The 13898-nt window shown below is 48.1% G+C and overlaps 2 protein-coding genes across 7 annotated transcripts; one reads left to right on the top strand and one right to left on the bottom strand.

Moving 5' to 3' along the window:
• Positions 1-2956: 2956 nt before the first annotated feature.
• ING1 (inhibitor of growth family member 1) lies at positions 2957-11331 on the bottom strand. Of its 6 annotated transcripts, none has more exons than XM_017502004.2 (2): positions 11084-11331; positions 2957-4769 (listed from the first exon to the last, which is right to left on the bottom strand). In XM_017502004.2, the coding sequence occupies exon 2, from the start codon at positions 4696-4698 to the stop codon at positions 4066-4068; it is 633 nt and encodes a 210-aa protein (XP_017357493.1). In that variant the 5' UTR covers positions 4699-4769; positions 11084-11331; the 3' UTR covers positions 2957-4065. The 6 variants fall into 6 exon arrangements, with proteins under 6 accessions (XP_017357493.1, XP_017357503.1, XP_017357485.1 ...); XM_017502014.2 differs by lacking the exon at positions 11084-11331 and adding an exon at positions 8815-8875; XM_017501996.2 differs by lacking the exon at positions 11084-11331 and adding an exon at positions 7490-8132.
• Positions 9759-12844, top strand: LOC108284424 (translation initiation factor IF-2). The gene has a single exon (XM_017501135.2). The coding sequence runs from the start codon at positions 9759-9761 to the stop codon at positions 10554-10556; it is 798 nt and encodes a 265-aa protein (XP_017356624.1). The 3' UTR covers positions 10557-12844.
• The last annotated feature ends 1054 nt before the right edge of the window (positions 12845-13898 follow it).

Below are 13898 nucleotides of genomic sequence, written 5' to 3'. Positions count from 1 at the left end.
AAAAAAAAAAAAAAAAAAAAAAATTAACCTGTTAATCAGTTTGTAGTGACTTATTTTCAAATTGGGGTTTTTAATTGGGAAAAATACCAACCCCATCGTTATGAACAAAATCAGGTAATACAGAGCATTTGAGGTAAGGAGAGAGAACTGACCTAATGATCTTCTTCATTGCAGTTATAGAATTCCTCTCATTCTTTTGGTGGTACAGGGGCACACTTTACTAATGTTTGGTTTGTGAGAAAAAAATGCAGTAGTTGGATTCTCATTGATAAGCTGCTTAAAAAACAAAAACGGAATAGTTAAAATAGGTACTCTGAAACAAAGCCCCTCATACAAACCTCAGGAGGCAATTTTGATTTGGCAATGCAACACACATTTGCTCTCCCACCTCCTTCCTGTTAGCCATGTCTTCCTAAGCCCTCCACGTTAACTTCAGAATGAGAGCCTGTGCAGAAAACATGAGTGCCTCAAGAAATGCAGTCATGAACCAGCAATTTTTCCAGGTTTAAAAAACTCAGAAATCTAGCCCCCAAACTGCTGAGAACTGCCCGGGCCCTGTGATGAAAGAGGTACAGGATACATGCTGAAACGGAGAGGGAGGCAGAGAGACACCACAAAACCTTGCTCCATAGATGCCAATGATTCTAGAGTCATAAATGACTTTAGATAGAAGGAAAAAAGCTAGATATCCTCAAGAGCACATCATGTCTTTAGAAGTGCACAAATGAAGCTCTGAATCATTTTGCCTAATAAAAAGATTTAATACATTAATGAAATATTGAAGTATTCAGGTAAGTTCCAGGTAACTTATTTTACCTAGAACACTACATAAATTGAACTACAAAGGGATATCACAACTAAATGTGTACTCTTTCTAAAATAGTACATAATAATATAAAATGGCTTTTATGTTGACAAATCCTTTACGACTTCAGCATTGGCAACCATCAATAATCTCAAGTATTCAGACAACGCACAGAGCTCTATATGACACCGAAAGAGAGCCACCAGTCAAGGACCCAGTCACTAGCAGGTACTATAGCTCTGTGACTCCTGCAGCGCTTCTCTGTGTCTGGGGACCCTGTCCCCGGAACACCCTGGCTGCTCAACACTTTCTTGAACATACAATGTTTCCCTTAGTCCAGTTTACAATACAAAGTATTATATCATAATGAAAACACTTTGGACCCTGTATCTGAACTGTAATAACTTGGTTATTATACAAGAAATATACATTGAATGTCTAAGTAAAAGCAACTGCTCTGCATTAGATCGCTTTTTACTAATCTATTTTTCAAAAAGAATTCAGTACCATTTTTGGTCCTCATGTCGGGTTTCCAGGATCTTTCTACTGTATTTAATTATGATCTAAATCCCAAATCTTGGGTGTTTTCATACTTACCTGTGGTTTTTTTTTTAAATGTCCACTGGAAATAATAAGAGTGATTTAAGACTGCCAATCCAACAAAATATATTCTGTATTGTATCTAACTTTTTAAAAGAATAAATGGCTACCCACCTGTCCTTATGAGAAACTTGACGAAAGCTAGGGAAAAACATTCAACATTTGAACATGCCCGTGCCTTACGCATTTAACCTCACTTATTTCTCAGAACCGCCCTCTGTGAAACACATCTGAAAACTGCAGAACTGTAGACCAAGTGTTAAGCAATGTATTCAAGATCAAGCTCCCAAGGACAGGGCTGGGTTCCTAGACTGCAAGGCTTGGCGTCTGTGCAGTCTCTTCACCAGCTGTCTACACCAAAACTGAATAAATATGAAGAAACCCAGTATTAGCAACTGCATTTCATTGACTCTTCATTTCTATAACTTAATTTTCATTATTAGCTCCAATTAAAATAGAAGTGAAAAATTCACATAAAATTTTATGTAAGCAAAGGCTCAAGCTATTTTTATTGTCACTGGACTTTTATTAAGTATTTTAAACTCTATAACTTATTTTCATAAACTTTTTGTTCACTATTTGTTTGGGTAAATCTCATCAGATTTAAACACCCAAGATTCTTAAATGTTCTGGAGTTTTGCGGGAATGTAAACACCTGTTTGTAGGTATGGTGTAAACAGTTCAAATTTTAATGTATGACCAACTATAATTTGCATTTCTCTACCAAGTAACCCTCTATAATGGAAATTCACTGTAAAACAGTCAGAGATTGGCATCTGGTACAAATAAAGTTCACGATAATTGTTTATCACAAGTAAACAATCAGAAAACTTAATGCCTTACAATAAATACATGGCATATACTTAGATTTTATAATGGCATCACTCAGTTCTTCTTTGTGATAGCTTCACAGAGACTGCGAAACAGATCATGGAGAGAAACTGATTTTACCATGTGCAAAATTAAAGTGAACCATGTATCACTTAGAAATAAAAACTCCGGCTGGGCATGGTGGCTCATGCCTGGAATCCCAGCACTCTGGGAGGTGCCTCACACCTGGAATCCCAGCACTTTGGGAGACCAAGGCGGGTGGATCACCTGAGGTGGGGAGTGTTCGAGACCAGCCTGACCAACATGGAGAAACCCATCTCTACTAAAAATACAAAATTAGCTAGGCATGGTGGCACATGCCTACAATCTCAGCTACCCAGGAGGCTGAGGCAGGAGAATCACTTGAACCCAAGAGGCGGAGGTTGCCGTGAGCTGAGATCACGCCATTGCACTCCAGCCTGGGCAACAAGAGCGAAACTCCATCTCAAAAAAGAAAAAAAATAGAAATGAAAACTCCATTGATCCTTTCAATATGTGGGCAGTTAAGGACACAGATCAATGTTAGATGCTAGTCTAAATCAGAGGTCAGCAAACTCTTTCTGCAGAGGGCCAGAAAATAGTTTTGGCTTGTCAGGTCAAATCGTCTCAGTTGCCACCATTGAACTCTGCTGTTTTGCAAAAGCAGCCACAGACAATACATATGCACATAAGCACGGCTGTGTTCCACTGAAACTTTATTTACGGACACTAGAATTTAAACTTCATATAATGGTCAAACAAACAGGTGGTGGGCTGGATTTGAGAAGCGGGCAGTGATTTCCTGACCCAGCATCTGAATACAGATTCTTTTTTGACACACATTTATTTTCTGGCAATTAGGCAACTTCTACTTCATTATCAATAATAAGTGAGAACAATAATACAAAATTTGCTTTAAGGCTTTGTCTAAACTGCTGGTGTTTAAATTTTTAAGACAAATTTTAAAAGTTACTTAGGTCAAAATTAAATATACTGCTAGAGGAAAAAACTGGCCAAGTTTCATTTATTTCTTCACATAACATTTTTACAGCTCACAAACAGCAGGAAGCACACCTTTGCACATAACTGTGACGTCAGCTTCACAACAGCATCTGCTGACTGCACCTCCAATTATAATAGAGCAAGTGCAAGTTCACTTGGAAATGTACATTTATACACCTGATATAAATTAAAGATGGCTACACTATAATCTGTGATAGCAAAAGCATGACTTGAGGTTCCTTAACTAGACCACTTGTTTAAGAGAAGTGTACCCAAGCATTTTAAAATGGCCATTTCGGGAAAAGGCCAATATATAAAATATCTGTCATGTAAAATTTAACCATTTACCTTATTAAAAAATAATCTTCAAACTTTAAACCATTGTTTCTGAGTTGTTGTATGGATATACATCATGGCAGCGAGAAACACATTCACTATAAAATTGTTCATCAAGTAATAATATTACTTTTCTTAAAATAAAAAAGCTAAATGAAATATTTTCCTTCCACATTTAATGTGTTAGGTTGAGTTTAGTCCTCCTCCGCCTGCAAGAAATAAGTCTGAGACTTAAATGCTTAATCAAACCTATATTTGTGGTTTCTAATACTGATCCACAGACCACTTTGTCACACATGTACCAATGAAAACAAAAGGCAAACAGAATCACTGCCATCCCTATGAAAGGAATGGTTCCTTTTCTAACATTCTTTAAAAATATACATTTTACACTCCTTGCACCTCAACAAAGGCAGCAACGTAATAAATACACAGTTTATTCTGTCCTCCTCACTCCAGGCACTGTCCACAAACTACCTGTTGTAAGCCCTCTCTTTTTTGGATTTCTCCAGGGCTTTGTCCATGGTCTTCTCGTTCTCCCCCCGGCACTTGGGACAGTACCATTTGCCCTTGGGTTTATGGTTGAGCCCCACGCACGAGAAGTGGAACCACTCGATGGGGCACTCATCGTTGTCGCAGCCGATCATCTCCCCGTAGGAGACCTGGTTGCACAGGCAGTACGTGGGCTCATTGGGGTCGATGGGGAGGTCGGCGGGGGACGCCTCCCGCTCCGCCTTGGCCTTGGAGCGCTTCTTCTTCTTGGAGGTCTTGGCCTTCTTCTCCTTGGGCGTGCCCGAGGCGCCGTCGTCGTGGTCGTGGTTGCTGGACGCGTTCTCGCGGTTCTCGTTGTTGCGCTGCCGCCGCGAGCGCTTGCTGTTGGGCTTCTCGGCCTGCGCCGCCGCCTCACCCTTGGGCCTGTCCGCGCCAGCCTTGCCGCTGTTGCCCGCCGTGTCGCCCAGCTCCTGCTGCGCCTCGAACAGCTCCACGTGGCTATCCACCTGCCGCGTGCGGTTCTCCACCAGCTCCACCATCTGGCTCACGATCTGGATCTTCTCGTCACCCAGCTCCTGGCTGCGGATCAGTGCGCGCTGCACACAGTGCAGCATCCGCCGCTTCTGCGCGCCGTCCGTCTCGCGGCTGAAGCGCTCGTAGTACTCGTCCAGCTCCTTCAGGATCTCTGCAGGAGAGAAAGGCAGAGTCACTCACGAGCAGGACACCAGGACAACCCACGTGGCTCCAGACCCGGGTCTACAGAGAGGGCTGGCAGGGGGTCTGGGGGTCAGCGCACAGCTGCCCAGTACAAAGTCCACCAGACATAGGCCCTCCTGGGCCTTTCTGTTCCTGTGCCCTGGAACTAAAGACAAATGCCAGCACAACTCCCACAAGGCAAGGAGTCGCTCCAACCACCCCAGGGACCCCAAGAACGGTTCGTACGCCCGGGTGACAATGCCCGAAGCCATTAAGAGGAAGCGTTCAAATAAGGTGCAGCGCTTGGGACCCAACATTTATTAATACTTTCTATTAATGATTATCTCCCATACTGCCATCATTTTTCCTCAAATGATTCTACTTGAATACAATTATTAATATACATGACATACTATAGACATATTTATTACATTTATGGACAATATACATTAATAAAAATATGTTTATTATAAATTATTTGAACATTTCAAATAAAAAAGTTCTTTATTTTCTTTATTTTAACATGCCAACATATAGAATACTCTGTTAAGTTAGAGAATGTGTATACATTACTATAATAGCTCTCTCTGAGTTAAAAACTGGGTTAACAGCAAAGGTCCAGGCGACTCTGTGACTGAGGCCCTGTTTCAGCCCCCATATTTATTCTACTATGTTATTCCTCTCTATTAGTGAAAGCAAGAACAGTTTGACCATAATAATCCAGAACACCTAGCTTGGTTTTATTTTTATTAAAATAAAGCACTGTTGTTATTTTAGGGAAAAGGTCTGCTTCTGGTGCCCAGGCTGGAGTGCAGTGGTGAGATCTTGGCTTACTGTAGCCTTGACCTCCCAGGCTCAAGTGATCCTCTCACCTCAGCCTGAGTAGCTGGGACTATAAGTGCACCACTGTGATGGGCCATTATCATTTTTTAACTGTAGTGAATGCACTAGCCTTGCTTTAAAACGAAGGTAGATTTTACCTTTGCATCTACTGCTTAAACAAAAACATCTTCGTGGCCGGGCGCGGTGGCTCAAGCCTGTAATCCCAGCACTTTGGGAGGCCGAGGCGGGTGGATCACGAGGTCAAGAGATCGAGACCATCCTGGTCAACATGGTGAAACCCCGTCTCTACTAAAAATACAAAAAATCAGCTGGGCATGGTGGCACGTGCCTGTAATCCCAGGTACTCAGGAGGCTGAGGCAGAAGAATTGCCTGAACCCAGGAGGCGGAGGTTGCGGTGAGCCGAAATCGCGCCATTGCACTCCAGCCTGGGTAACAAGAGTGAAACTCTGTCTCAAAAAAAAAAAACAAAAACATCTTCACATCTATTAAAGTCAATGGACTTTAAAATGTTATCAAAAACAAAAGAAAACCTCTTCAGTATTTAAATGTACACCTTCTTGGGCCTGCTAGAGGACAGTGTATATGATTTTAAAGTGTAATTAGGCAATTTCTCAAACAAAAGCTGTTAAAGAATCTAGTTGACATAAGGAAAGTAAACAGTCTTGCCAAAAGGCTACTTAAATACACAGAAATTCCCAGAGTTCTTTTTCCTCAAACAGTAGCCATTATATTAAACAGTACCAGATTATTCTCCTAAAACCTTTTGGCAGTCTCTTAAAACAAGGCAACATTACTGCTTTTAAACTAGGAAGTACGTGGGGAGGGGCTGAGAGTAGGAAGGACTGTCTAAAACGTTACCCCCATCCCTTTCCAGATCTTAACCTCCAAATAGTTACAAGACATACACCTAACACTAGAGCAAACATAACATGCCAACGCTGAAGCTTCTCTAAGTGATATTATTTTCCAGAGTATATTCTCAAACTAAGGGCAGCTCTGAAGACATTTCTAGGGGAACAATGCAGGCTGCCCACCACCAGAAAGGAGGAATGCACTCGTCTCACATTGTGATTAATTATACAAATAAATCGCTGTGTTCAACTTATCCAAGTACTACCAATTTCTCCAAATTACTTATCATAGATGTTAAAATATGGGTGTGTACCATTTATTTTTAAATAGATTGAGGGTTATGCAATGCTATCACTCCTTTTCATCAGTAATCAAATCTCTAAAGACCATATTGTCATTTCATAGAAAAGAGAACTGCATCACATAAATTTAAAAGTTAATAACATAGAGGTTATTTTACATCACAAGCATGCTTCCATCCAGGTGAAGCCTAATGTGTGGGGAAGAGAGATATCCCATGGCAAAATTACCAAGAACTATTTCTGTTACCTAATACTTCTTTGATATCCCAAGCAAAGTACTCTATCAACAAAGCCACTAAGTACAAATATGTATAAATAGGAACAACACTACTGCTAAATAGGAAGCTATCCTTCCAGACACTCTGCTTCTCCAATGCCAGCAACTCAGCTTCAGACACACTGCTGCCTTTTTTCCAAACATATTCCACACCATTACCGTGGAAAGCAGCAGCACGTGGAATTCACAGATTAAATGAGATTGTAGCAACATTTAACTTGGTCTGCCCAATTATTTTAAATGCAGTTCAATTTTACATAAGGGTTTCACTGAAGTTCTTTATGAAGTGGACTTCCCAGGGAGTGGGTAGGTATTTTTCTAATAATGCTTGAAAAACAATTCAAGTAACCTCAAACACCATTTTAAATTGATAAACTAATCCGTGATTATGGATTAACACACAGCTGATGTGTACTAAGCAAAAGACGTTTTACTTGCTACAGAGTAGGTCTGTGAAAACAAGCTTCGTCTTTCAGAACTACGCGGCACAGCTCAGCATTTACAGCTAAGTCCCAGGAGCTGTGACACCTCGTGACAGATGCGCATGCTTCTCGGTACTCCCAGCTGTGCGGCTCCACGACTCCCAGGAGGGCGGAACTTGCGATCTTTCCTGAAGCCAAAAAGCTCATCATCCCAGGTGAACCTGAAGCAAGCAGCAAGCCAGGCTCTCCCCAGCAACCACAGGAGGACGAAGCGGCTTTGTGAACTTTGCTGCCTTGACCACTGGGACCCTCTACCATGCCCCGCGATACTTTTTTCTATCGTCGAACGATCAGAATGGTCTCAGCTCCTGTCTCCCTTCACCCCACTGGGCCCGCCCGGCCCGAGGACAGCACCTTCCGAGTGCACCGCGCGTGAAGGCAGCTCCGGTCACTCACGCTTCCCCGGCCACGCGCAGCCCCATCCTCAGGTCAGCAGAGATGTGGCTTGGGATTGTCTGTGGGGCGATCTCGCGGGTCGCCGGGGCGCGAGAGGCAGCCCGAACAGCAGCACCGGCCCCTCAACCCCAGGCCCCAGCCGCGGGCTCCCAGATACTACCTTCGCTCCACGGCCGGAAGTGGCGGGGCTGGGGAGGGCCGGGGAGGCCAATGGCGAAGAGGCCACCGGGAGACTCGCCACGCCCCCCCGAGAGTCACCACCTATGGGAAACGACGATGTGGAGGGCGGAGGCAAGGAGGAGAGCCAATCACGGCTCAGGACGGAAGAGCACAGCCCGCCCCAGCAGCGACAAGGACCAATCAGAGGTCGGAGGCCGAGCAGCTCGAAGACATTCAAATCAACTCGACCTCCTCCCTCCACCCCGCTCCACCCCGAAAAAGAAAAAGGAAGACAGCGGAAACACAGACCCATGCCAGTTACTGCGCAAGGCCCGCCTTCACATGCCTTAGCGACCAATCGTTCCGCAGGGGGCTGATAAGGACATTCCACGAGGGACGTCACAGCCAAACATTGGAAGGCTGAGGCGGGACGTTCCGCAGTATGCTAATGAGCTTCTTATAAAAATTGCTGCGAAGCTACGTCTCCAATAGAGCGCGCAGAGGCGCCTTCCCTGCAGGGGCATCTGGTGCTTTCAGTGACAGCGGTCGATTTTCCCCCCCCCCCCCGCCAACTCTTCCGTTTCCCTACTGCGTAGCCTTGTAAACATTAGCAAACTCCGATCAGTGAGCCATATTCAAAATAGAACCCCCAAAGCAATGAATGACCTCGCAGGAAAGTTTCCCCAACAGCCAACAATACCCGGTGGACACGAACCCACTACCTCTCCGACACCCTGGGCGGCCAGGTCTGCAGAGAACAACCCACAGGTTCTCTCATCTGCCGGCGCCCCATGAGCTCAGTGCAGCGCAGCGCAGCGCAGATGGGCGCCTTCCCCGCCTCCGCTCCTCCCCTTCCCTTCCCCACTGCACACAGAGAAAAGCCCTCGTCCTCCGCAAACTACAACCGCCGGCGTCGCCCCTCGCAGTCGGCCCCTACTCGGTGTCCAGCGCCAAGTAGGGGCTGGAGGGGACTGCGCGGGGGCGACCGAGCTACCCCGAGCGGAGTACTGCCCGGTACTTTATGTAACACTCAGATTCCGGACTGGGTGGGGGGCGACGAAGGGCTGGGGGGAGCGGCGTTGCTCCGAACCAAGGCACCAGGTCCGCGGAAACCCCAGCTCAGCTGCCCTCCTCCTGCAGCCTCGTCTCCGCGCCCTACAACCCCAGGTGCCGGCACATCCCTCCATCTCGCGCCGTAATCTGCACCCCCTCCTAGAGGACGCGGCTTGGACCCGCCGCCCCCTCCCCCGCAGCACCCGCCTCATCACTTCACTACAAAGAGCGCTTTGGTCGCGCAGCCTTCCAGCGAGACCTCTCGCGCCTCCTTCCTCCTCCGTGTCCCGGGCTTTGCACACAAGGACCTTGGCGAATCAAAGGCGCTCCAGACCTTTTGTTCCTGCCCCTGCCGAGGGCCGCCGCTGCGGAGCCCGCCGCTTCCTCGGGTCCACAGCAGGACCGGCCCGGCCGCGCGGCGCGCCGGGACCCGCCGGGATGGAGACGGCCGCCCCCACCCATCCATCAACCCGCCGTACCTTGGTATTTCGCGTCGATCTCCCGCATCAGTGAGACGTTTCTCTGCAAGTCGAAAGGCAGAGACTCGATGGAGTCCAGGTAGTCCTCCACATAGTTCACCAGGTGGAGCTGCTCCCCGTTGGCAGGACTCAACATGGTTCACCCCGGAGGTCCCCGGCGACTCGGCGCGGCTTTCCGCTTCCTCCACCCCCCGCCCCCCTTAAAAAATAGCACTGCAAAATGCAAAGCCCTCGCTCTCCCGGCGCCCCGCCGCCGGCTCCAGCCCCGGCCCGGAGGCTACATCTGCCAAGCCCGTCCGCCGCCTACGGGTCCGCGGGGACCCCAGCGTCTGGGAGCGCGGGCCGCGGTGGTGGTGGTTCCCGGGCGCACGGCCCGGCCGGCGGCTCAGGCCCCCTCTCAGGCGGCGGGGCTGGCACTGGGGGCCGCGCGTACGAGCGCGCACACACCGGTGGGAGAGGGCCCAGCGCCGCGGCCGCCGCCGCCCACCCGCCCACCAGGCTGGGGAGAAGAGAGGAGAGGAGAGGGCAGCGGGAAGGGGCGCGCTCCGCTGGCCGACGAGCCGCACTTGTCCAACGTGGAAAACCCAAATACCAGTTTCAAACACTTGGGAAACATTCAGCCCCGCTGCGCAGCGCGCATGCGCCCCAGCCCCCTCCCCCAGCGGCGGCCCCGCCCCCCGCCGCATTCACGCCCCTCACGGTCCCGGGCCCTGGGGGCTGCGGGGCCCGAGGCCGGCCTGCGCGGGGGCGTGGCCTTGCCTGTCACTTTTGCCAGGGGCGAGGGTCGCGGAGGGGACAGCGACAGGTCAGCCGGGGCGGGGACAGCAGACGAGGAACAAACTTTACTAGGAGTTTTTGGCACTTGGAGGCAGAGCCTGTTGAGAGGCGCGGATGCCCGCCGGGAAACGCAGGGGAGCGGCCTGCTTCGCTAAAAACCCGACCAGGACCGAACGGACCGCGGGACGGCTGCCTCCAGGACCTTGGCACGCAGCAAAGCAGACAGACTCCGTTTCTCAGCCCCTGACTCTCTTCGTCCCCGCCCCACAGCGCTATATAAGTACGGCCTGAAACAGAACTGGCAACCGCGGTAGCCAATCCACTTGCGACCCTCATTTGACAGCCCAATCAGGACACGGAAGAGGCGGGGAGAACCAGAGGTAACGCCCCCCCCAGATTCTTACTACTAGAAACCCAAGTCCACCGGGAGGCGGAAGGAAGGGGCCAGCAGGCCACGGGCGGAAGTGGCGACGCATGCGCCATGGCACCCTTCGGCGTCCACCGAACTGCCGCCGCAGAGTGCGCGGGAGACCTATCGATTCTGCGGCCGGACCACCACTCCCAGCAGCCTCGGCGGCTCCCGCGCCTGCGCCGTCTGTCACCGCCCGCCCTTTGTGTCGCCTCCCTGAGCCCAGTTTGGAACGGCTTGGAGACAAAGGGGCCCGAGAGGGAAGCTGCTTACTAGTGCCGAGCCCCAGAAGAGGTGGAGAGGCCCGAGGGGGGGTCTTCTCTCGGCCTTATCTCTTTCCCGCCCTGTGCCATTGACGCCGCTCTCGGAGGCCGTTCCTCACATTTGGGAAGGCCGCCAACAGCAGGCAGGCGTCCGGTCGGCTGACGTCCTGGGGCCGTTCGGCTCCCTGGACTGCCTCCCCATCGCCCCTCTGCCCTCCCGAAGCTCCTGGATTTGGGGTTTTCTGAGAAGCCCTGACGCCGCGCGAGCCCGTTGCCTAGGCGACCGGCCCGGCGCGCCGCCCCGCCCTTTTCCGGCCAAGGATACGCCCCCTCTTGGGCGTGGCCTTGCGCTTTTGTGCACTGCCTGCCGGGCGCCGCGGGTCCTGCGCGGCCTCGGCCTCCGCCCGGCTGCGAACACCGCGGCTCCCCTCTGGGCTGGCCCCAGGAGCTGTGCTTGCCACGCTAGGTTGCCTGTGTTTCGCCAGTTTTCCTCCGCTTTGGGCCCTGCTCTATTTGCATTGTCTTTTTTTACACCAAGTGGAGGAGCGGTGCCTTGTCAGTTTTCACCTTTCTCACCGGACTTTATCTTTCCAGGAGAGCCGGGTGGGTGGTGCTACATGTGTTTCCAGGCAGGAACTAAGCCCTGTCCCCAGCCCTTGCAATGTTTCTGTGTCACCTCCACGCCAGCGCGGATCTCCATTTTTCTTAGCCTCTCAATTTGGACAGGGTCGGATTTCAGCTTTTATCCACCAGGTTTATCCTGTTGCAAAGCAGAGTGCACTGCTTTAGACACAAAATAATTGCAGTTGAAATGGGTACACATTCTGGTGGTAAGATTTGGAAACATCTGGTATTTGATGGAACCCTGTTGTGACATGTAAAACTATTTGGATTTTTTAAAAGAGTATTCTGTGTAATCCAGTATTTTAAAGTAGATTAACCGCAGTGGTGCTCATTCCAGCACCCTGCAGGGTATTTTGTGCTATGGATGTCAGTATGGCAAATGAGACTGAATTGAGCTGTTTTGTGTTTGGAATCGGATTGTTCACATTGAAACGTTGCTGCAGTGATAAATGGATGGATACTCCTTGCACTTTGAAGTGGATTTAATCTTCACTTTTAAGCCCCTTCGTCTCACCTACACGTCAGTATAGTTTCTGCTTTGACATTTGGGGAAATGGCTGTTATTTTACTTACAGATCACACCATTCTAGTCTCGGCCCAGTTATAAGCAAATGAGTACTTTCCTTTCTACAAGATTTATTGGACACTCCTAGTGTGCACAAAAGACTGTAACACTTGGCCGGGCACGGGGGCTCACGCCTGTAATCCTACCAGTTTGGGAGGCCAAGGCGGGCGGATTGCCTGAGCTCCGGAGTTCGAGACCAGCCTGGGCAACATGGCAAAATCCTGTCTATACTAAAAATACAAAAAATTAGCCGGGCATGGTGGTGCATGCCTGTAGTCCCAGCTACTCGGGAGGCTGAGACAGGAGAATCACTTGAACCCAGGAGGCAGAGGTTACAGTAAACCGAGATCACGCCACTGCAGTCCAGCCTGGGCGACAGGGTGAGACTGTGCATTCATTGGCTCTAGAATGAATGGTGTTTACCCGAACTCAAGAATAAAGTTGGAAGTAATTTATTCCTTACAAAAATAAGATGGAGTTTGACCTGGGTTATATCTTTTTTTAAAAAAATCACAGTGCAGTACAATCTGAATAATGATTTTGTTCCCCACTTGTTATGTATGCACTTCACATACACATAAAGCAAAAAGGCATCTTACTCATTCAACAAGGAATATTGACGAGTGCCTACCAGGTGCCAACTACTGGTTCATGCGTTGGAGATAGAGTAGTGAAAAGTTTTTTGGACCTTTACGTTCCATAAAACTTTTTAGCCCACCCCTTGGAATAAAAAGTCAAAAAAGGTTCTTCCTTTTCAATTCGCCTCGCCATCTGCGGTGGAGCGGCCAACAAAATGCAGATTTTTGTGAAAACCCTTAAGGGGAAGACCATCACCCTCAAGGTTGAACCCTCAGATAAGATAGAAAAAATGTAAAGGCCCAAGATCCAGGATAAGGAAGGAATTCCTCCTGATCAACAAAGACTGATCTTTGCTGGCAAGCAACTGGAAGTTGGATGTTCTTTGACTACAACGTTCAAAAGGAGTCCACTGTTCATGTCGTGTTGAGACATTGCGGTGGTGCTAAGAAAAGGAAGAAGTCTTACAGCACTCCCAAGACGAATAAGCACAAGATAGAAGGGCAAGCTGGCCGTCCTGAACTACTATAAGGTAGGTGAGAATGGCAAAATGAGTCGCCTTTGTCGAGAGTGCCCTTCTGATGAATGTAGTGCTGGAATGTTTATGGCAAGCCACTTTGACAGACATTATTGTGGCAGATGTTGTGTGACTGCTTCAACAAACCAAAAGGCAAGTAACTGTATGAGTTAATAAAAGCCATGAACTTAAAAAAGAAAAAAGTCAAAAAATATTTTATCTTTTTTGGAACAAACTTAGAAGATCAAGCGATAAAACAGATAAAACATAATTAACTGTTTATGACAAATTTTTAAATATGTCACTAAAGAAAGGTGCTTAATTTTGAAAGTATGTTGAAGAATCTTGTCCATTTCAGTTTTGTTTCCTGTGGTGTATTGCAAAAATGGATGTTAAAACTTTTTTCTGTAGAACAGAAAATAAATTTCAAATGGATTACAAAAATAAGAAACATTAAAAAGTTAAACTTTGTTTTAAAGTTATATTTCCAGTCTAACTGAAAGTGCTCAAACTTCTGAGAGTCAGAAATAAGAGAAGACATAC

Source organism: Cebus imitator, unplaced genomic scaffold, assembly GCF_001604975.1.
Source record: "Cebus imitator isolate Cc_AM_T3 unplaced genomic scaffold, Cebus_imitator-1.0 Scaffold14, whole genome shotgun sequence".
NCBI classification, from domain to species: Eukaryota; Metazoa; Chordata; class Mammalia; order Primates; family Cebidae; genus Cebus; species Cebus imitator.
Note: the sequence above shows the minus strand (reverse complement) of the source record. Positions and strands in the feature narration are given on the sequence as shown.

What these genes read in the sequence shown, in the direction of transcription:
- LOC108284424 (XM_017501135.2), top strand. Translation starts at nt 9,759, where the DNA reads ATGGTTCACCCCGGAGGTCCCCGGCGACTCGGCGCGGCTTTCCGCTTC.
- ING1 (XM_017501971.2), bottom strand. Translation starts at nt 9,760, where the DNA reads ATGTTGAGTCCTGCCAACGGGGAGCAGCTCCACCTGGTGAACTATGTG. An exon ending in GATCGACGCGAAATACCAAG is followed by an intron (nt 4,770 to 9,624) that starts GTACGGCGGGTT and finishes TCTCTCCTGCAG; the next exon opens with AGATCCTGAAGGAGCTGGAC.